Source organism: Manis javanica, chromosome 2 (assembly GCF_040802235.1).
Source record: "Manis javanica isolate MJ-LG chromosome 2, MJ_LKY, whole genome shotgun sequence".
In the NCBI taxonomy this organism is placed as follows: Eukaryota; Metazoa; Chordata; class Mammalia; order Pholidota; family Manidae; genus Manis; species Manis javanica.
Window position 1 is genome coordinate 73968110 of NC_133157.1, and position 21236 is coordinate 73989345.

The window sequence follows — 21236 nt, forward strand, 5'->3', positions numbered from 1 at the left end:
AATAGTTAAAACATTTACTTTGGGGGATATTTGGGTTATTTGCAACAACTTCAACCTTGGATTGTTAATGTTATTAAAAAATACATGGGTTTACCAAAATAATTGGATTGAATTAAATATATCATCTCATATTGCTGCATTAAAATTTTTTGAAAACTGTATTAATTTCTTTTGACTTTACACTCATTAATTTTGGCATGATCCAGATAATTTTGAAATTTATGGTGTGGTGTATTTAAAGTGAGATTAAATTGTAAGAGTTCAAACTGTCATTATGAAAATGGTCCTTTAAATTATCTCTTTATTTCTTTAGCTGCATTTAAGTGTTTCACTGAGTTCGGGTAGAGAAGAAGCTAAAGATTCAGAACAACATGGAGGACAGATAGCAGTTCATTCTTTAAATCTTCTGCTGAAGAGTATTGGTGCCACTCTTACAGATGTACAAGATGTAGTTTTTAAGTATGTTTAATACTCAAATCCAGAAAAGTCTGTTTTATGTTTACCTAAAAATTTTATAAGTGAAAAAGTTGGTAAATCATAGGCAAAATATGGTTTTTGCTGTTTAATACAGTATAACTTAAGTAACTTATTACCTGCTTAACCCTTAACTATTAAGTAACAGAATAATTATTAAATAATTTCCTTAAGAAAGAGGGACAGAGGCCATACAAGTTTGTACATTATAAAATGCCTTTCTGGCCCAGGGAAGGACTTGTAAGAAGCTGTGTATGCTCCAAAGGTGTGGTACTTGAAGGATGTAATTCTTTAAAGTTGTAGCTTTAAGGGCTGTAGCATCAGGATTCTTCAAAAACATATGTGACTAGAACAAAGTGAATGTCATGACATGGGAAATGAAGGCATCAATTTAGATGTTACAGTCAAGAATTTTTATTTTAATGTGAGTCAGAATGGAAGCTATTAGAGTGTCTGACAAGAGGGATTCAAAGAGTCTGAGTGGAGACTTCAGATGAGAATGACCTTTTCAGTTAGGACCTAGAACTGCTACCAAAAACAGTAGTAAGAATCAGTGAATCCAGTACAAAGTAACTCTAAACCTAGTTAACCTTAGATGCAACTGTCAGGTGGAGGAGTTTAGGTTTGAAGATATCTGGGTTAAGATGAGATTTGTAATCTTGCTGTTGGATCTTGTAGCCTGGGACTTCCCAGTCAGTGGGCTGGGTATATGCGTACATAGTTTATAAGTAAACTGATCTTGATTCCTCAGCTGTCAGCTGACCAGGCAGGACCTGCAGCAGTTGAACCCTGGCTCTTTTTAGAAGCCACTACTTCCATTTTTCTCAGTGTGTAAAACATTTCCTGTGTAGGCCATGATAGGACACAGTTGAGAAATACAGTTCATGTGAATGGGACCCAAGAGGCCTCTGAATCCCCTAAATTATGTGGAAAAGAGTGTATGTTGGTGGCCTTTCTGAGTATAAGATCCATAGATTTTATCAGATTGTTAGAGATTTCTTTGACCAGGATGTACAGATGTATGTAAAAGAATAGATTTTCCAGATTGGCATGTATAAATGTACTAAAGGGAAAAAGTTAGAGAAAAATTCTAAAGAAAATGAAACTATTGACTAATATTAAAGCATACTCTCCCTCCCCTCCCTCTCTTCCTTCTCACTCTCTTCCTGTCTTCTATCCATACACATACACACACATTAATACATGTATATGTGTTTTTCAGGCTTGCGTTTTTTGAACTCAACTATCGTTTCCACACAACATCCGAATTACAGTCTGAAGTAATACGACACTATTCAAAACAGGTTTGTCTGAGATTACTTTATAAGGGACAGAGTAATATAAAACAGTGAAACTATTTGTGTCTGTATGTATATAATGTAGATTTGGCAAGGAAGAAAATAGCCATTTTCAAAATTTTAAAACATGGTTTTTTTCCTCATAGTTATAAAAAGAAATTGAGCCCAGCCACTATGTCAACTTTTGTGCTTCTATTTTTTAGCCACTGATAGAAATCTTTTCTGGATCATTGTGGCCTAGACATAAATCTTTACATAATATATTAAATAATTAACCACACTTAAAAAATGGTTCAAGGGAAACTTTATTAGTAACTAACTCTTGAACGCAGAATATTTTTAATGTAATTGAATTGTTGAGTCGGATATATATATTGTTTTAGTGGATTTTTTTCCACTTCTAAAAAGACTCCTGTATATTATGACCTACAGATCATCTGTGACAGCTGTTTTTTACTAGACAGATCTCTGAACAACTCAAGAGGTCTGGGTTTGGATACCAGTTTTGCTATTTACACATAATGTGACCCTGGGCATCATTTGACCTGTATGTTTCTCTATAAAATGACGGTGGTCATAACAACTATCACACACAGTTGTACAAGTGAAAGCACTTTGAATATTCTAAAGCTTTATGTAAATATCACATTATTTCTAACACTCTTAACTCCAGATTGGCTTTTTAGAAAGTAAGGCTAGTGATGAGTAAAGTGGTATGGTTTAGGTGTTGAAATTGGTGGTAAGAGTGCTAGCCTAAAAAAAGAAAAAACTGGATGTATATACTGAATATAAGAAAAAAAAACTGTCTGACTATTTTAATTGATTAATGTTCATATTTTATTTTTAGGCCATTAAACAGATGTATGTACTCATTCTTGGACTTGAAGTTTTGGGAAATCCCTTTGGCTTGATTAGAGAATTTTCTGAAGGTGTAGAAGCATTTTTTTATGAACCTTATCAGGTAAAATAGTTACCCTTGCTTTCTGCAATATATGACACTAGTACTTTTGAATAAGTAATGAATTCTAGTTGTTAACTTGAGTTGTAGGTGTAAGTAGGTTTCGGGAAATGCAACAAAAAGACATTTTGCATCAAACAATGGTAAGAGGTTTTGAGAAATTTGGGGGGAAATTTTTACCTTTTCTCTCAAAATTTAAACTTAAGATTCATTAAGATATACTAAATTTTAAGTGTTCTGTTGCAATATTAAAGGTGGGTAGACTTCACACTATAGGAGAAAGAAGATCACCATTGATAGGCAGGCTTCCTTTGCACAGTAGTGTGGAACAGTAAAAGTAACTATAAGCTGACTCTATACGAAGCAATCTTAATAATAGCAAAAATTATCATTGTTCTATGTCCCTAAAAAATTTGTCAAAACATTCAAAATTCTCCTCTGTTCACTTATGAATATTGAAGGAAATGAAAAATAAAGTAAAATGAACTCATTTTGTACACTGTAATTTAAAACATTAGAAATATTAAGAATTGAAGTTTTAATTTTTTTAAAAACATTATCAAAAGTAGTTTGTGCTTATTTTCTCATCATATAACAACAGTAGAGAGCAAGCATCTTTTTTATTTTTATTTTTATTTTTATTTTTTTTATTTTTATTTTATTTTTTTTTATTTTGGTATCATTAATCTACAATTACATGAAGAACATTATGTTTACTAGGCTCCCTCCTTCACCAAGTCTCCCCCACATACCCCTTCACAGTCACTGTCCATCTGCATAGTAAAATGCTGTAAAATCACTACTGGTCTTCTCTGTGTTGCACAGCCCTCCCTGTGCCCCCACATGCACTATTCATGTTAATCGTAATGCCCTCTTTCTTTTTCCCCGTGCTTATCCCTCCCTTCCCACCCATCCTCCCCAGTCCCTTTCCCTTTGGTAACTGTTAGTCTATTCTTGGGTTCTATGATTCTGCTGCTGTTTTGTTCCTTCAGTTTTCCTTTGTTCTTATACTCCACATATGAGTGAAATCATTTGGTACTTGTCTTTCTCCGCCTGGCTTATTTCACTGAACATAATACCCTCTAGCTCCATCCATGTTGTAAATGGTAGGATCTGTTTTTTTCTTATGGCTGAGTAATATTCCATTGTGTATATGTACCACATCTTCTTTATCCATTCATCTACTGATGGACATTTAGGTTGCTTCCATATCTTGGCTATTGTAAATAGTGCAGCGATAAACATAGGGGTGCATCTGTCTTTTTCAAACTGGAGTGCTGCATTCTTAGGCTAAACTCCTAAAAGTGGAATTCCTGGGTCAAATGGTATTTCTATTTTGAGCATGCTGAGGAACCTCCATACTGCTTTCCACAATGGTTGAACTAATTTACATTCCCACCAGCAGTGTAGGAGGGTTCCCCTTTCTCCACAACCTCGCCAACATTTGTTGTTTGTCTTTTTGATGATGGCGATCCTTACTGGTGTGAGGTGATATCTCATTGTGGTTTTAATTTGCATTTCTCTGATGATTAGCGATGTGGAGCATCTTTTCATGTGCCTGTTGGCCATCTGGATTTCTTCTTTAGAGAACTGTCTATTCAGCTCCTCTGCCCATTTTTTAATTAGATTATTTGCTTTTTGTTTGTTGAGATGTATGAGCTCTTTCTATATTTTGGATGTCAATCCTTTATCGAATCTGTCATTTATGAATATATTCTCCCATACTGTAGTATACCTTTTGTTTTATTGATGGTGTCCTTTGCTGTACAGAAGCTTTTTAGCTTGACATAGTCCCACTTGTTCATTTTTGCCTTTGTTTTCCTTGCCCAGGGAGATATGTTCATGAAGAAGTCACTCACGTTTATGTTCATGAGATTTTTCCCTATGCTTTTTTCTACGAGTTTTATGGTTTCATGACTTAACATTCAGGTCTTTGATCCATTTTGAATTTACTTTTGTGTATGGGGTTAGACAGTGATCCAGTTTCATTCTCTTGCATGTAGCTGTCCAGTTTTGCCAGCACCATCTGTTGAAGAGACTGTCAGTTCCCCATTGTATGTCCATGGCTCCTTTATCATATATTAATTGGCCATATATGTTTGGGTTAATGTCTGGAGTCTCTATTCTGTTCCACTGGTCTGTGGCTCTGTTCTTGTGCCAGTACCAAATTGTCTTGATTGCTGTGGCTTTCTAGTAGAGCTTGAAGTTGGGGAGTGAGATCCCCCCCACTTTATTCTTCCTTCTCAAGATTGCTTTGGCTATTCAGGGTCTTTGGCGGTTCCATATGAATTTTTAAACTATTTGTTCCAGTTCATTGAAGAATGCTGTTGGTAATTTGATAGGGATTGCATCGAATCTTGGCAGGATGGCCATTTTGACGATATTAATTCTTTCTAGCCAGGAGCATGGGATGAGTTTCCATTTGTTAGTGACCTCTTTAATTTCTCTTAAGAGTGTCTTGTAGTTTTCAGGGTATAGGTCTTTTACTTCCTTGGTTAGGTTTATTCCTAGGTATTTTATTCTTTTTGATGCAATTGTGAATGGAATTGTTTTCCTGATTTCTCTTTCTATTAGTTCATTGTTAGTGTATAGGAAAGCTACAGATTTCTGTGTGTTAATTTTGTGTCCTGCAACTTTGCTGAATTCTGATATTAGTTCTCATAGTTTTGTGGTGGAGTCTTTAGGGTTTTTTATGTACAATATCATGTCATCTGTAAATAGTGACAGTTTGACGACTTCTTTACCAATCTGGATTCCTTGTATTTCTTTGTTTTGTCTGATTGCCGTGGCTAGGACCTCCAGTACTATGTTGAATAACAGTGGGGAGAGTGGGCATCCCTGCCTTGTTCCCAATCTCAGAGGAAAAGCTTTCAGCCTCTCGCTGTTCAGTATGATGTTAGCTGTGGGTTTATTGTATATGGCCTTTATTATGTTGAGTTACTTGCCCTCTATGCCCATTTTGTTGAGAGTTTTTATTGTGAATGGATGTTGAATTTTGTCGAATGCTTTTTCAGCATCTATGGAGATGATCATATGGTATTTGTCCTCCTTTTTGTTGATGTGGTGGATGATGTTGATGGATTTTCGAATGTTGTACCATCCTTGCATCCCTGGGATGAATTCCACTTGGTCATGGTGTATGATCCTCTTGATGTATTTTTGAATTCGGTTTGCTAATATTTTGTTGAGTATTTTTGCATCTACGTTCATCAGGGATATTGGTCTGTAGTTTTCTTTTTTGGTGGGGTCTTTGCCTGGTTTTGGTATTAGGAAGATGTTGGCTTCATAGGATGAGTTTAGGAGTATTCCCTCCTCTTCTATTTTTTGGAAAACTATAAGGAGAATGGGTATTACGTCTTCTCTGTATGTCTGATAAAAATCCGAAGTAAATCTATCTGGTCCGGGGGTTTTGTTCTTGGGTAGTTTTTTGATTACCGCTTCAATTTTGTTGCCGGTAATTTGTCTGTTTAGATTTTCTGTTTCTTTCTGGGTCAGTCTTGGAAGGTTACATTTTTCTAGGAAGTTGTCCATTTCTCCAGGAAGTTGTCCATTTCTCCTAAGTTTCCCAGCTTGTTAGCATATAGGTTTTCATAGTATTCTCTAATAATTCTTTGTATTTCTGTGGGGTCCTTCGTGATGTTTCCTTTCTTGTTTCTTATTCTCTTGTTGTGTGTTGACTCTCTTTTTCTCTTATTATCTATTTTGTTTATTTTCTTGAAGAACTTGTTCTTGGTTTCATTGATTTTTTCTATTGTTTTATTCTTCTCAATTTTATTTATTTCTTCTCTGATCTTTATTATGTCCCTCCATCTGCTGACCTTAGGCCTAATTTGTTCTTCTTTTTCCAATTTCGATAATTGTGACATTAGACTATTCATTTGGGATTGTTCTTCCTTCTTTAAATATGCCTGGATTGCTATATACTTTCCTCTTAAGACTGCTTTTGCTGCGTCCCACAGAAGTTGGGGCTTTGTGTTGTTGTTGTCATTTGTTTCCATATATTGCTGAATCTCCATTTTAATTTGGTTGTTGATCCATTGATTATTTAGGAGCATGTTGTTAAGCCTCATGTGTTTGTGGGCCTTTTTGCTTTCTTTGTACAATTTATTTCTAGTTTTATACCTCTGTGGTCTGAAAAGTTGGTTCGTAGGATTTCAATCTTTTGGAATTTACTGAGGCTCTTTTTGTGGCCTAGTATGTGGTCTATTCTGGAGAATGTTCCATGTGCACTTGAGAAGAATGTGTATCCTGTTGCTTTTGGATGTAGAGTTCTGTAGATGTCTATCAGGTCCATCTTTTCTAGTGTGTTGTTCAGTGCCTCTGTGTCCTTACTTATTTTCTGTCTGATGGATCTTTCCTTTGGAGTGAGTGGTGTGTTGAAGTCTCCCAAAATGAATGCATTACATTCTATTTCCTCCTTTAATTCTGTTAGTATTTGTTTCACATGTATTGGTGCTCCTGTATTGGGTGCATATATGTTTATAATGGTTATATCCTCTTGTTGGACTGAGCCCTTTATCATTATGTAATGTCCTTTATCTCTTGTTACTTTCTTTTGAAGTCTATTTTGTCTGATACTAGTATTGCAACACCTGCTTTTTTCTCTCTGTTCTTTGCATGAAATATCTTTTTCCATCTCTTGACTTTTAATCTGCGTATCTTTGGGTTTGAGGTGAGTCTCTTGTAAGCAGCATATAGATGGGTCTTGTTTTTTTATCCATTCTATTACTCTGCATCTTTTGATTGGTGCATTCAGTCCATTTACATTTAGGGTGATTATTGAAAGATATGTACTTATTTCCATTGCAGGCTTTAGATTCATGGTTACCAAAAGTTCAAGGTTAGCTTGTTTAGTACCTTACTGTCTAACTTAACTCGCTTATTGAGCTATTATAAACACTGTCTGATTATTTTTTCTCTCCCTGCTTATTCCCCCTCCTCCATTCTTCATATGTTGGGTGTTTTGTTCTGTGTTTTTTTTAGGAGTGCTCCTGTCTAGAGCAGTCCCTCTAAGATACCCTGTAGAGTTGGTCTGTGGGAGGCAAATTCCCTCAACTTTTGCTTGTCTGGGAATTGTTTAATCCCTCCTTCATATTTAAATGATAATCATGCTGGATACAGTATCCTTGGTTCAAGGCCCTTCTGTTTCATTGCATTAAATATATCATGCCATTCTCTTCTGGCCTGTAAGGTTTCTGTTGAGAAGTCTGATGATAGCCTGATGGGTTTTCCTTTGTAGGTGACCTTTTTTCTCTCTCTGGCTGCCTTTAATACTCTGTCCTTGTCTTTGATCTTTGCCATTTTAATTACTATGTGTCTTGGTGTTGTCCTCTTTGGGTCTCATCTCTCAGGCGTCCTGTGTGCCTCCGTAGTCTAAGCAACTATTTCCTCCCCATTTTGGATAAGTTCTCAGCAATTATTTCTTCAAAGACACTTTCTATCCCTTTTCTCTCTTCTTATGGTATCCCTATAATGCAGATATTGTTCCTTTTGGATTGGTCACAAAATTCTCTTAATATTGTTTCATTCCTGGAGATCCTTTTATCTCTCTCTGAATCAGCTTCTATGCATTCCTGTTCTCTGGTTTCTATTCCATCAATGGCCTCTTGCATCTTATCAGTTCTGCTTATAAATCCTTCCAGAGTTTGTTTCACTTCTGTAATCTCCCTCCAGATATCTGTAATCTCCCTCTGGACCTCATCCCTTAGCTCTTGCATATTTCTCTGCAGCTCTGTCAGCATGTTTATGATTTTTATTTTGAATTCTTTTTCAGGGAGACTGGTTAAGTCTGTCTCTGCAGCTCCTCTCTCAGGTGTTGTCTGAACTATCTTGGACTGGACTAAATTTTTTTGCCTTTTCATGTTGATAGCGGTGGCTGTCAGCTGGGAGAAGAAAGTCCTTTCCTGCTTTCTGGATGCCTTGCCCTTCTCCGCTGCCTGTGTCGGTTACCCGCACTCCTGGAGCAGCCACCGGGTTATTCCCCTAAGCTGCTGTGTGCAGGGCCTCCGTCAGAGCAGCGTGGAGCCCTGCGGGGAGTGGCAGGCATGCCAGGTGCACTCCTCCATGATATCAGCGCCCCTGCCGGGCAGCTGTGTGCCAGCAGCAGCCTTTGGGTCTGGCCCAGGCAGCTGTGCATTGGGCTGGATTCTGGTCGGCTGCTGGGAGTGCACCTGCTTCCTCTGGCTCCACTGCAGGTGTGCGCGGGGCTCTCCCACGTGGGCCTCTACTGGGCTTCTCTGGCTCCACTGCCGCTGGTGCACACGAGCTGCACCCGGGCTGTTTGGTTGCCGCCGCTGCAGGCTCACACAAGCCTCTCCTGGTCCCCTCTGGTGCCGTTGGCACATGCGATCTGCTCCTGGTCCCTTCCAATGCCGCTGCCCCGGCACGCGCCTCCACTCTTCCGCTACTGGGCTGCTGTGTCGGGGTCCACACCAGTTGGAGGAGCAACTGGCAGGCTGCTTAGTGCTGTGAGCAGCTTCAGAGCTGCGCTGCCTCCCTGGGGTTTAGGGCACCTAAGGTTCCCTGGGATTCCCAGCTGCTGGCTAAGTGTGCCAGGATGACTTCATCCAGCTATGGGGTCCCTGTCTCTTTAAGACTTGCAGAAAGCACTCGCTTTTCTTTTGTCTCTGGGGCACCAGTTGTGGGGACCTGCCCACAGGTTTTGCTTTTCCCTTTCTCTAATTTCCAGCACCCTGTGCACCTTGTGTCTGCACTCCGAGTGTGGATTTCTAGAGCTGGTTGTTTAGCAGTCCGGGGCTTTCACTCCCTCCCCATTCCAACTCCTTTCTTCCCACCGGGTTCTGGAGTGGGGGAGCATTTGGGTCCCGCCTGGCCGTGGCTTGTATCTTACCCCCTTTGTGTGATGTTGAGTTCTCACAGATGTAGATGTATCCTGGCTGTTGTACTGCATCCACTGGTGTCTCTTTTAGGAATAGTGATATTTATTTTATTTTCATAAATATATATGTTTTGGGGAGGAGATTTCCTCTGAACTACTCATGCCGCTATCTTCCCGTGATCCCCCGAGAGCAAGCATCTTTTGTATACTTTTTCATACTTCTAAGTATGGATCAGTTTTCAATGTTTTACTCTTTGCACTTTCAATGTCATAAAATATCTCCAAGAATTCTGCTAATGTGAAGGTTTTCACTAGCATTACTTCCTCTGGAAAATCTTTATTCTTTTTGTCACCACTTCTTTCCTTATTTATATCAATAAGTTCAACTCTAAAAGTAAATACAATCTTGTTATTATTCTTTTACCCTTTAGGGAGCCATTCAGGGTCCTGAAGAGTTTGTGGAGGGAATGGCACTGGGACTGAAGGCCCTCGTTGGTGGAGCTGTTGGTAAGAAATGGAGTGCCCACCATGTATGAATAAGCTAGAGAGGAAGGACATGGTTGCCCTTACTAAAGATACTGTATTTCACTAGGTGGATTAGCTGGCGCAGCCTCCAAAATCACCAGTGCTATGGCTAAAGGGGTAGCAGCTATTACTATGGATGAAGACTACCAACAGAAGAGAAGAGAAGCCATGAATAAGCAACCAGCTGGTCTCAGGGAAGGCATCACTCGTGGAGGAAAAGGCTTAGTTTCTGTAAGGAATTTCATAGGATTGTGAACATTTTAGGGAGTTTCTTTTTAAAGCCACATTTTGTGAATGAGGAAAAAGACATATAACTTTTTACTCCTTCAAGTTTTATTTAGATAATGGAGGAGCAGTTGTTTCCTATATAAAATATTTTAGTAACCTCCAAAATCATTCTGCTTAAATAAAATTCTTAGGAAATATGTCAATTCTTAGGATATCGCTCAGAAAGCAGAACTCTTTCCAAACCAGACTTGGTTCTTCAAAATATCATGTGAAAGTATTGTAAATTTCCAATTGTGCTTTCCCTCTAGGGTTTTGTAAGTGGCATAACAGGAATTGTTACAAAACCAATCAAAGGCAAGTATAATAATTCCTTTGGATAATACATATTACTAAGATTTTTGCAAGTTGATTCTCTCTTCATGTTTGATCCAACTGTCTAAAACTTTTTCTTTTTAGGAGCTCAGAAAGAAGGAGCAGCTGGTTTCTTTAAAGGTGTTGGGAAAGGTTTAGTTGGAGCAGTGGCCAGGCCAACTGGAGGCATCATAGACATGGCCAGCAGTACATTTCAGGGAATAAAAAGGTAAATACTCTTTGATATAGGATATGAGTAAAATGCTTAAACCATGAAAAATTAAATCTGCTGCTTGGCTTGAGGCACTTAGTTATAAAGCCTATAATAGGCAAGTTGCATATGATCTTCCTAATTCCTTTTGATATTTTTAAAGTTGTTGCCATTGCATCATTTCAACTTTATAGAGTTCTTCTTTATCTGTTGTTCATTCCTGGCAGCAGTGGCAGGAAGGGTTTGGCAACTTAAGCTTTTCAAGGTAACTAAAAAGCTTGCTTAAGTTAGCAAATACCATTTTCTCTCTTCTTTTTTGTGATCTTATCCTGGTTTTTTTTCTTATTTTTGTCTTTTTATTTTTATCTTATTTTGCTTATTGTTTCCCTCTATTTTTCTTCATTTGTGCAAATTATTTTAAAATGTTCTATTCCTCCAAATTAAATTTGGCATAAGACTAAACTTCAGTATTAATAGTTGTTTTATTATTACCTCTTTTGTAGAATTTGCAACATATCCAAAAATTTATTAAATTTGTACTAATGAGACCTAACGTAGAAATCCCCCTAATCTGTTGCGTTTTGTATTTCCTCTTGCTTCCTGTTCTGTGGGGATACCTGTTGTCATCAGAGGAGCTGCTCCTAAGCTAGTATTTCCTACTGCTCTCCATGATTGGATGTTTCTAGTTCTGTAATTTAGAATTAAGACAGGAAAGAAGGGTTCATTCTCTTCTACCTATAACTTCAGTTTCAGGAATACAATCTATTGAGTCGTTGTCATTGGAAAAGCTCAAAAGTCAATGAAACATAAGGAATTCAAATACACAGAGAGCTCTGCAGGTGTCTGCTTAGAGCTGCTAGCGTAACTTTCTATTCATCTAAAACACTATAATCTGTACCTAGCTACATTACCTTTAAGGACTAAGGGCAAATAAAACATTTTTAGAAAAAATAAAGACTAAGGAATATGAAAGGATGTACTTGTGAAGAAGGCCATTAAAACAAGAAGAGATCGGGTTGCTAGAATCAAAGACAAGAATATAAATATATGGGTAAATCTAATTGAACTGTATATAAACATTGGAACCAAAATATACTAATATTTATAGTGAGTTGAAATTTGACAAGGAAATGATTAGCATTAAGAATTTCAATGTCATATTATTTCTGAATAGGATATACTGTTTATATCCTACATATATACACACACACACACACACACACACACTATATATATAGTGTGTGTGTGTGTGTGTGTGTGTATGCACATATGTACACTATGTTATGTATACAGAAGAAGATAATTATATATTAGATTAACAGACTTTAAGGCAAAAAAAAAAGTACTTCTCATTTTCCCCATTGAATGGTTTTGCCATCCTTTTCCAAAATCAATTGACTGTAAATCTGAGACTTTTCTAGACTTAAGTTTTATTCCATTTATCTATATGTCTATCCTTATGGCAATAACACATTGTTTTGATAATTGTGGCTTTGTGGTAAGTTTTGAAATCAGGAAATGATTTTGTTCTTTCTTTTAAAACATTTTTTAGGTATTCTCTGAGTCATTTGAATTTTCATAGGAATTTTCAGTTTGTCACTTTCTGCAAAAAAAAAAAAAACAGGATTTTTATAGAGATTGTATTGAATCTATATCAATTTGGGGGTTATTACCACCTTAACAATATAAAGTCTCCCAATCTATGAACATGGATGTCTTTCCATTTATTTAGGTCTTTAATTTCTTGAAATGATATTTCATAGTTTTCAGTATGCATGCTTTTCTCAAATTTATTCCCAAGTATTTTATTATTTTTGATGTAATTGTTTTATTTCATTTTTGGGCTATGTGGTGTCAGTGTATAGAAATACAATCATATTTTGTATATTGACCTTGTATTCTGCAATCTAACTATACTCATTTATTATCTCTAATGTTGTTTTATGGATTCTGTGGAGTTTCCTATATATAAGATCAAGTCATCTGAAAATAAAAGTAGTTTTACTTCTTTTTTACTGATCTAGATGCCTCGTTTTCTTTTCTTGCCTAACTGCCTTGGCAAAAAGGTCTGCTATAATATGAATTAGAAGTGCCAAGAGCACTCATGCCTGTCTTGCTCCTGATTTTATGGGGAATGCTTTCAGTCTTAAGTGTGATATAAGCTATGGGTTTTTTTGTAGATGTCCTTTGTTGGGTTGGAGAAGTTCTCCTCTGTTCTGAGTTCGTTGAGTGCCTTTGTTGTGAAAGGATTTTAGATTTTGTCAGATGCTTTCTCTTCATCAATTAAGTTGATAATTTTTTTCCTTTGATTAATATGGTGTACTTACTACATTAATTGATTTCATATGTTGAAGCCACATTGCACACCTAGGATAAATCACACTTGGTCACGATGTATAATCTTTTTTATGTGCTGCTGGATTTATTTTGCTGATATTTTATTAAGGATTGTTGCATATGTGTTCATAAGGGATATTGATCTGTAGTTTTCTTATGTCTTTGCCTGGTTTTGGTATGAGGTAATACTGTTCTCAAAGAGTGAATTAATTCCCTCCTTTTTGTTTCTGGAGAAGAATTTGTAGAGATATTGCATTTATTTTTCTTTAAATATTTGGTAAAATTCACCAGTGAAGCCATCTGGATTTGACTTTTGTTTCAGGTACATGTTTTGATACTAATTCAGTCTCTTTATTTGATACAGATCTGATCAGATTGTTGATTTCTTAAGTCAAGTAAAATCTTCTCTCTTTTTTCTTTGTCGAACTTAACTAGCATTTTTGTTGACTTCTTATCAAAGAACCAGTTTTTGGTTTCATTGATTCCCTCACTGTTTTTCTATTTTATATTTAATTTATCTCTGCTTCTTCTAGGAAACTAGTAGAAATTTCATTTCCTTCCTTCTACTAGCTTTGTTTTGGGTTTAGTTTTCTTTTTCTAGTGTCTCAAGGTATAATGTTACATTATTGATTTGCAGTCTTTCTTTTTTTAATGTTAGATGTTTATAGCTACAAATTTCCCTTTGAGCACTTTCATATATTTTATTTTTGTTTTCATTCTCTCAAAAGTAGTTACTTCATGATTTCTTTTTTCTTAGACCCTTAGATCTAAGATTATTTAGGATTCTGTGGTTTGATTTCCATAAATTTGTAAATTTCCTAAATTTCCTTCTCTTACAGGTTTCTAGTTTTATTCTGTGGGTTCAGATAACATAATTCAGTTCTTTTATATTTATTGAGGCATGTGTTACTGCCTACTGCCTAACATCTATCATAAAGGATAGACCCTGTGTGCATGAGAAGAATATGTAGTTACTGTTGCTGAATTGAATGCTCTGTAGGTGTCTGTGGGGTCTACTTGAATTACAGTGTTGTTCAAGGCTTCTATTTCATTACTGATCTTCTGTCTGCTTGGTACCCACTACCAAAAGTAGGGTGCTAAAATAACCATTATTGGTGAATCTTTCTCTCTTTTCAGTTCTGTCAGTTATCGCTTCATGTATTTGGGGGCTTTGTTGTGAAGTACTTACATGTTGATAGTTTTTATATCTTCTTGATGTACTGGCCCTTTTCTCATTGTAAATGTCTTCCTTTGTATCTAATAAGAATTTTTTGTTTGAAGTCTAATTTTTCTGATCTCAGTATACCTATTCCATCTCTCTTTGGTTACTGTTTATATGGTGTATCTTTTTCATCCTTTTATTTTCAGCTTATTTGTGTCTTTGACTCTAAAGTGAGTCTCTTTGGACAGTGTATAGTTGGATCATACTTTTTTATTCATTATGCCAACCTCTGCTTTTAATTCAAGCATTTATCCATATGTATGTGTCATTACATGTGGATATGCTATGTGTAAGCTCTTAATTAGTATTTATTGAATGTGTGAATATTTGTTGAATGAACAGATATGTTGACTATTCTCATGTATGTCTATATAATCAAAAATATTAAGCAAAATATTACAGTACCAAATTCAGCAATAAATGTATGTTTCAAGCAACATATATCAAACCCAATTAGGAATGTGAGAGTATTTGAATATTAGAAAACCATGTAATCTGGTTGATAGCATTAATAGATGAAAGAAGATAAATGGTATTGTCACAGCAGTGACCAGTAAAAAGAATCCTTATTTAAAATTCATTGCCCATTCAAGGTTTACAGAAACAGTAACAATAATGAAAAAAAGAACCATAAGCAAACCAAGAGTGTAAATGAACTTCCTTAAGTTGACAAAAGATGCTTTTAAAAAACAAAACAAAAATACTAATATCTGTACTTCATGGAGAACTCTTAGAAGCTTTCCCTTTAAAGAATGAGACAAGGATACCTTCAGTTCCCTCTTGCAGTTAGCATTGTGTTGGAGGAACTGGACAGTCTAATAGGAATAGAAAAAAAATTACAGGTCTCAAATCAGAAAAGAAAAAGCAATATTCATCCTTTACTGATTCTCTGAATACTGTTTACAAAGAAAATGTAAGAGATTCTATAAACAAACTTCTTTACATTTCTATATTTTTTTAGAAAACTTTCATAATTTCTTCATGACACAAAAGACAGTTAATGTTACTAGTTAATGAAACTAAACTTTATAAAATAGAGAAGTAATGTAATAGTCTTATTTTATCCCAAAGAAGACTCTTTTTACTAGTTGCATTGTAAAGTGTGTTAATGAGTTTTTGAATAATTTAAAAATAGAGTTACATTTTTTTCCTTCTAGAGCTACAGAGACTTCTGATGAAATTGAGAGTCTGCGACCCCCTCGATTCTTTAATGAAGATGGAGTTATCAGACCTTACAGGTTGAGGGATGGTACTGGAAATCAAATGTTACAGGTGGGTGTAGAAATATCTTATAAATTGAGATTCAGTCAAGTTAGCCTTTTTAACAAGTAGCTATATAATGCTTTAATATGTATTAGATTATTTGGACTTTTATATGTTTTACCTAGTTCCATTTTATAAGTTTCTTGTATTTACTCAGGATTAATGTACATTTATTTACTATAAGATTTTTTTTTCTTTTTTACAGGCCTCAAAAAGTTTGATATGAAAACAGTTAATGCATGACTTTGCAAGTGAAAGCCAACTGTAGATTTTAATCTTAAAATTTACAAATTATGTACAGCTGTATCAGTATTTTGAATACAAAAAAAGCTTTTGTATTGGTAACATTTTTTATAGAACTTCTAGTGAATCTGATTTTTTTATAGGATATTCTTAGTTCTGTACTGGATCTGCTAGATTTATTGAAAGCCACTATGCCTTATGTACACTCATAGTTGGTGGTACTTATTTAGCCAATCACACCATCTCTGTTCAGGGTACTTCTTTCTGTCTATTAAACCACTAATAGCTTTTATACCAAATATAATCCTCATGTCCAATTAGGCATGGATAAGGAGAAAAAAAGTCATACCACTGATATTGCAAATTCTTAGGTTCTTATACTTTTCTTTTGAGTATGCTGAAATGGCCATGACCCTGTTCCTGCTTTACACTGTGTAGTCTGTTTAAAACCTTGTGGAATTTGATAAGCAGTTCACATGAAAGCATCTTTTAGTAAGGAAAATTAAGTTAGCTTTTGGAACCATGAACAGTTTGAAAGTAGAACATCTTCTCTGTTTACACGACTTACTTTGAAAATTGGATCTTTTAAAATCTGGATTGTGATAACATATACTGTAACAGATTATGTCTATGTGAAATCATTTTTGTGGTTTCAATGTAGAATACTAAATTAAACATTTGTTTGAAATTGAAAACAAACAAGGGGTCATTATGTTGTATAAACTGGAAATATGTTCATTCCTTTATGGCCTTGATATTTTAAATATTGTCATATTTAAAGTGATCAGGGTAAAGATTTAAAACTTCAATATTTTACCCACAAGATGCAGAGTATATAATTTTGGATAAAATGTACTTCCATTTAATATAGTAAAACATGTCCATTGAGTTAATATACTATATTTAGTACAGTGATTTTACATTATGTCTAAAGTATTTTTAAAGCATCAAAATAACTGCATATATTGGAATAGAATTGGCAACCTAATGAAAGGTTTTGCCATAAAGGACATTCAGTGTAAGGACATTCAGTGCAGTCTCTACAATGACAGAATATCATTCTTTAGAAGATGGAAGTGTTGCAGAAGTCACCTATGATTAATAGAATTAAAAAGTATGTTTTTACTCAGTTCTTGCCTTCCCTTGTTCGAATACAATTAACATGTTATTAACATTTTATTAGACTGAATAGTTACCAAATCACCTTTTAAAAAACTAAAAATATTTCTTGAGAAAACTGTTCAATAAACTCAGTAGGAAATTAGGATGAGTAGTGAGGTTTAGAAACACATCCCCATTACTAGGGAACAGATTATAATACATAAGAAAGCCATGAGTTACCAAAACTTACTCACAGTTGAAAAATTTGATTTCAGTGACAAATTTATTCTACACCTTCATTAATTGTTAAGTTTTAAACTTTGTGATTTAAAGGTCCTGACTTTTAAGTGTATTTTTAAAGATGCCTGTTATTTTTAGTAGGCTAGTCAGGATTAATTGCTAAAAAAGCTATTAAAATGACTAAAAATTCAAGTCCTTGTCAGTCATTACTTGTTTTTTGATAAGAGCATTAAGCACACACAGTGTTAGCTGGAATATCTGTAGGAATTCACCAGAAGATGCCTTAGGGTGGTTGTGGTTAACTTTTTTTTTGCAATAAGAAGTGGATTGTTTCTTTGGTGTCAGTGGTGCTTCTTTTAATCAAAACTCTATTACTAGCAAACACTGTAAAATATACGAATTATCAGTACTGTGGAAAAGAAGTAGGTGACATAGAAAAAGGATTTAAAATCTCATCTGCCTGAATTTAATCTAAGTGATTTAACAGTGGTGCCCTGAGAAAATGTTTGCTAGTTTGAAATGTTTCTCCTTTTATTTTCTAGCTTTCTAAAAGCGGTGCTCTGTGTTCACTAATTATGTATGCCTATGTGTAATAATTAAACATAAAACACATTGTTCTGTTGTCTAAAAAGGGGCATTTCCTAGTAGTTAGTTAAAGTTGCCTGCTAGAGAAATAACAATTCTATTATATTCACAAAACACCTTGTTGGTATCATCAAACTATTTTATACATTGAGTGTACCAACCAATGAGTTTAGTCAAGTCTTTTAAGTTTTGGAACAGTATGTCCATAATTACTGCCCTATTCAGAGCTGAAAAGTCTGCTTCAAAATTATTCCTACTCCTTGAACATTTTATAATTTTAGATGTTTTACAAGCAGTCTGCCATACTTAACTAACCTTTGTGCTTCTTTTTTCCTTTACCATGCTTGCAGAAAATTCAGGTCTGCAGGGAGTGGATTGTGACTCACAGTAGCAGTAGTGATGATGATGATGATGATGATGATGATAATTAGATCTGAAATGTTAAACTTCATGTGTTCTTTGTCATTTTATTTGGAATGTTTCAATAACATGTTTTGTAACACTGCTACCATAATGCCCATCTGTCCATTTTTAGGGAGTTAAAATACTTTTTCCTTTTAAAATGTTTTTCTACACATTTTCAAAAAGCAAAGTAATACATTACTTAAGCACAGAAAAATGTGTTTTGCATCCAAAGTAGGGCATACTTGAAATAACAAGTGGAATAAAATATTAACCTGTGGTTAATATCTACATGCTATAGCATTTGCCTCTATATATTTTGTAGCTTTGTAATACACAGTTTGTCTTTCAGATTTAGACTTAAATATTATTTTTAATGTTCACCGGTTTTATCTTACATAAATTATCTGCTTATTCGGTAGCTAAATGCCGTTTTTAATGCTCTCTGTAAATGTTCTGGACTGTAATGTAATGTCATTGTAAAAAAAATTATAGTAATACTTAGTCAGTATTTTATATTATTTAGCACTTTCAAAGTGTTTTTGTTGTTTCTTTTAATAATAATAAACTTACAAAACTTGAAGCAGTAAGAATTTGTTGTTCCATTCCAAAATCATATAGGTTGAACTACTACTATAAGGAACATTTGTCATGGATGGTTAGACAGTGAAATAATTTATAGTCTGAAATGATTTCTTTGGTTTATTTTTAATTTCATTAAACACACACACACAAACACACACATGTTGTTTTGTGAAACAATGACCAAAGTTGGTTTTACAATCATTTTATTCACTTACTAACTTAATGTCTATATACAATATCCCTATTATAAAACATTATGAATTAATTCAGGATATTAGAAGAATTTTTATAGTGATCATTATTATGTACATTTTTTCTGGGTAATAATGGAAAAATGTTATCTATATTTATGAAAGATCTATGAGCAAATCTGTTTCATATTTTGTATATTGAAGGGTTTTTTTTTCAACTTAGATGAAACTGTCCTATTTCCCTAGTATATCAGCTGTACTGGAGAAAAAAAACCCTCAAGAAAGTTGAATGACTATTAGTAATAATGATGTTTAATTTAACCCCTATGACTACTGTGCTTTTGGATCAACAAAGGAACATTTAACTTTTCTCATGTTAAACATTTTTCTTATATTGAGCTTAGATTGTAGTAAATAATTGCCTTCATTGTTAACTTCTGATTTAGTTGATTCAGCCCATGATTTCTGAGTCTCTTCAAATTCTTAATTTTATCAAGATTTTATTTCTATAAATCATTTATTTCTTAGAAAATGACTATTTAAAATTTTAAATATTGAGCTTTCAAAAAAAACTAAAAATTATAAGTTCTTTTGAAATTTCTACCTGCCTACCATTCATTTAAATAAAAATCAGAGTTGTGTGTAGTAGGATTAAGAAATATGTGAATGTCAAAGAATTTAATTACTGTTTTCAGAAAATAGTATTCGTATCTTTGCAGAGTAAGCAAACAAATAAAAACATAGACCATTAAAGTAGTCCCTACTGGAATCAGAGACAATTTGTATTTGTCAGTGTACCATCTGCTGTCTTATTCTTGGCCAAAATGACACAAAGCCTGCTGCTTCTACTAGTAGCTAGAAAGAACACTGCCTATTGTTACGTATTGTGTGTGTGTGAGGAAGGGAAGGGTCTGGAAATGTCTTCATTGGCTTCTTGCATTTCAGCTTTGCTAGGCACAAGGCCTTTATAAAAGGGAAAATGCTAAACTGTTTTCTTGCAAGACATTTACTGAGTTTCCTGTATTGCTCTGTGACATTTCTATGGTATAGGTTTCGTAAAGATCCTTAAGAATTTATCTGGAAAAAGTTCTGGATATTTCAGCAGAGACTTACCATTTTAATGAAAAGAAAATTGGGGGTAGGATTACATTTATTTCAGAATCTCTCCAACAGTAAATATTTTAAAACCATATTCTAGTAACTAGTAAACTTAGTTCATGTATTAAGTGTCAACTTTAAGGATTCATCATTTTTAGTTTTTTAGCCTTTACAAGTGAAATATGTTTTTCATGGTATAACTGCCCTTATTCTTTCTGTTTCAATTTTCCTGCCACACTGAAATCATACTCTCAAGCTTCTTTGATACCAGATACTATTTTTCCAGTTAAAAAAAAGTATGTGCTTTTATTATAGAAAAATTTAAGACTGAGGTTTGCTCTAATGTGTTACACCAGTGTATTCTTGTTGGAGGTATAGAGCCTGGACAAAAATACCTTCTTCTTCATTAGATGTATAGAAAATGAGTTCAATTTTCAGACTTCAATGACATGAACAGTTATTTGTTTATTAGAGGCTCTTGATAATTAATTGTATCTTTAAAAATGGAAGTATTCTAATAAGAGAGTCTAGTGAGAAAGCTATGTTTGAAAGATTATGTAATAACACATCTTTTCATATCCATTAACTTGATATTCCATATTTCTACATGGTTATTTACTTATGCATAGGAAAAGGGAAGGAGAGTTTTCTCTTCTCTAAGGAAATAACCCCACATTCTTATTTTCCACTACTTGACACTTGATTGAATAAAATATTGAAAACTGGCAGCAAGAAAAATGTATAAAAATTCTGAAACTGTAGATATCCATCACCATGAATAAATGAAATTAATTACTGCCTACATTGGCTATAAATATAACAAAGATAAATCTAGAATAATATTGCTAACTTTCAATATTCCTTACAGAAAAGGAAAGTCAGACTAAATTTCAATTTGTTTCTATATTTAAAATTAGGAGAATTTTATAAATTTTACCTTTTGACACTGTTCAAAACACCTCTTGTTGATGTAATGGTAAGTTGTGTTAATAAAATGTACAGATGGAACCATTGTAGATCTGTGACTGGGACATCAAAGCTCAATATGAAATATGTGTTGCTGTATTTACCTACTACTAAAGTCAC

General features: G+C 34.5%; 1 protein-coding gene across 3 annotated transcripts in view; it reads left to right on the plus strand.

Annotated features, from left to right (window-relative positions):
* Nucleotides 1-21236, plus strand: part of VPS13A (vacuolar protein sorting 13 homolog A) — a 233046-nt gene that overhangs the window by 168135 nt on the left and 43675 nt on the right. The window contains exons 61-69 of one of the 3 annotated variants that reach the window (XM_017674002.3): nucleotides 314-459; nucleotides 1697-1778; nucleotides 2620-2733; nucleotides 10000-10075; nucleotides 10161-10324; nucleotides 10630-10675; nucleotides 10778-10901; nucleotides 15600-15714; nucleotides 15911-18859. In XM_017674002.3, the coding sequence (XP_017529491.2) occupies nucleotides 314-459; nucleotides 1697-1778; nucleotides 2620-2733; nucleotides 10000-10075; nucleotides 10161-10324; nucleotides 10630-10675; nucleotides 10778-10901; nucleotides 15600-15714; nucleotides 15911-15931 (888 nt within the window). In that variant the 3' untranslated portion in view covers nucleotides 15932-18859. Of the gene's footprint in view, nucleotides 1-313; nucleotides 460-1696; nucleotides 1779-2619; nucleotides 2734-9999; nucleotides 10076-10160; nucleotides 10325-10629; nucleotides 10676-10777; nucleotides 10902-15599; nucleotides 15715-15910; nucleotides 18860-21236 lie in introns of those variants that run through there. The other 2 variants (XM_017674001.3, XM_017674000.3) reach the window with 2 other exon arrangements.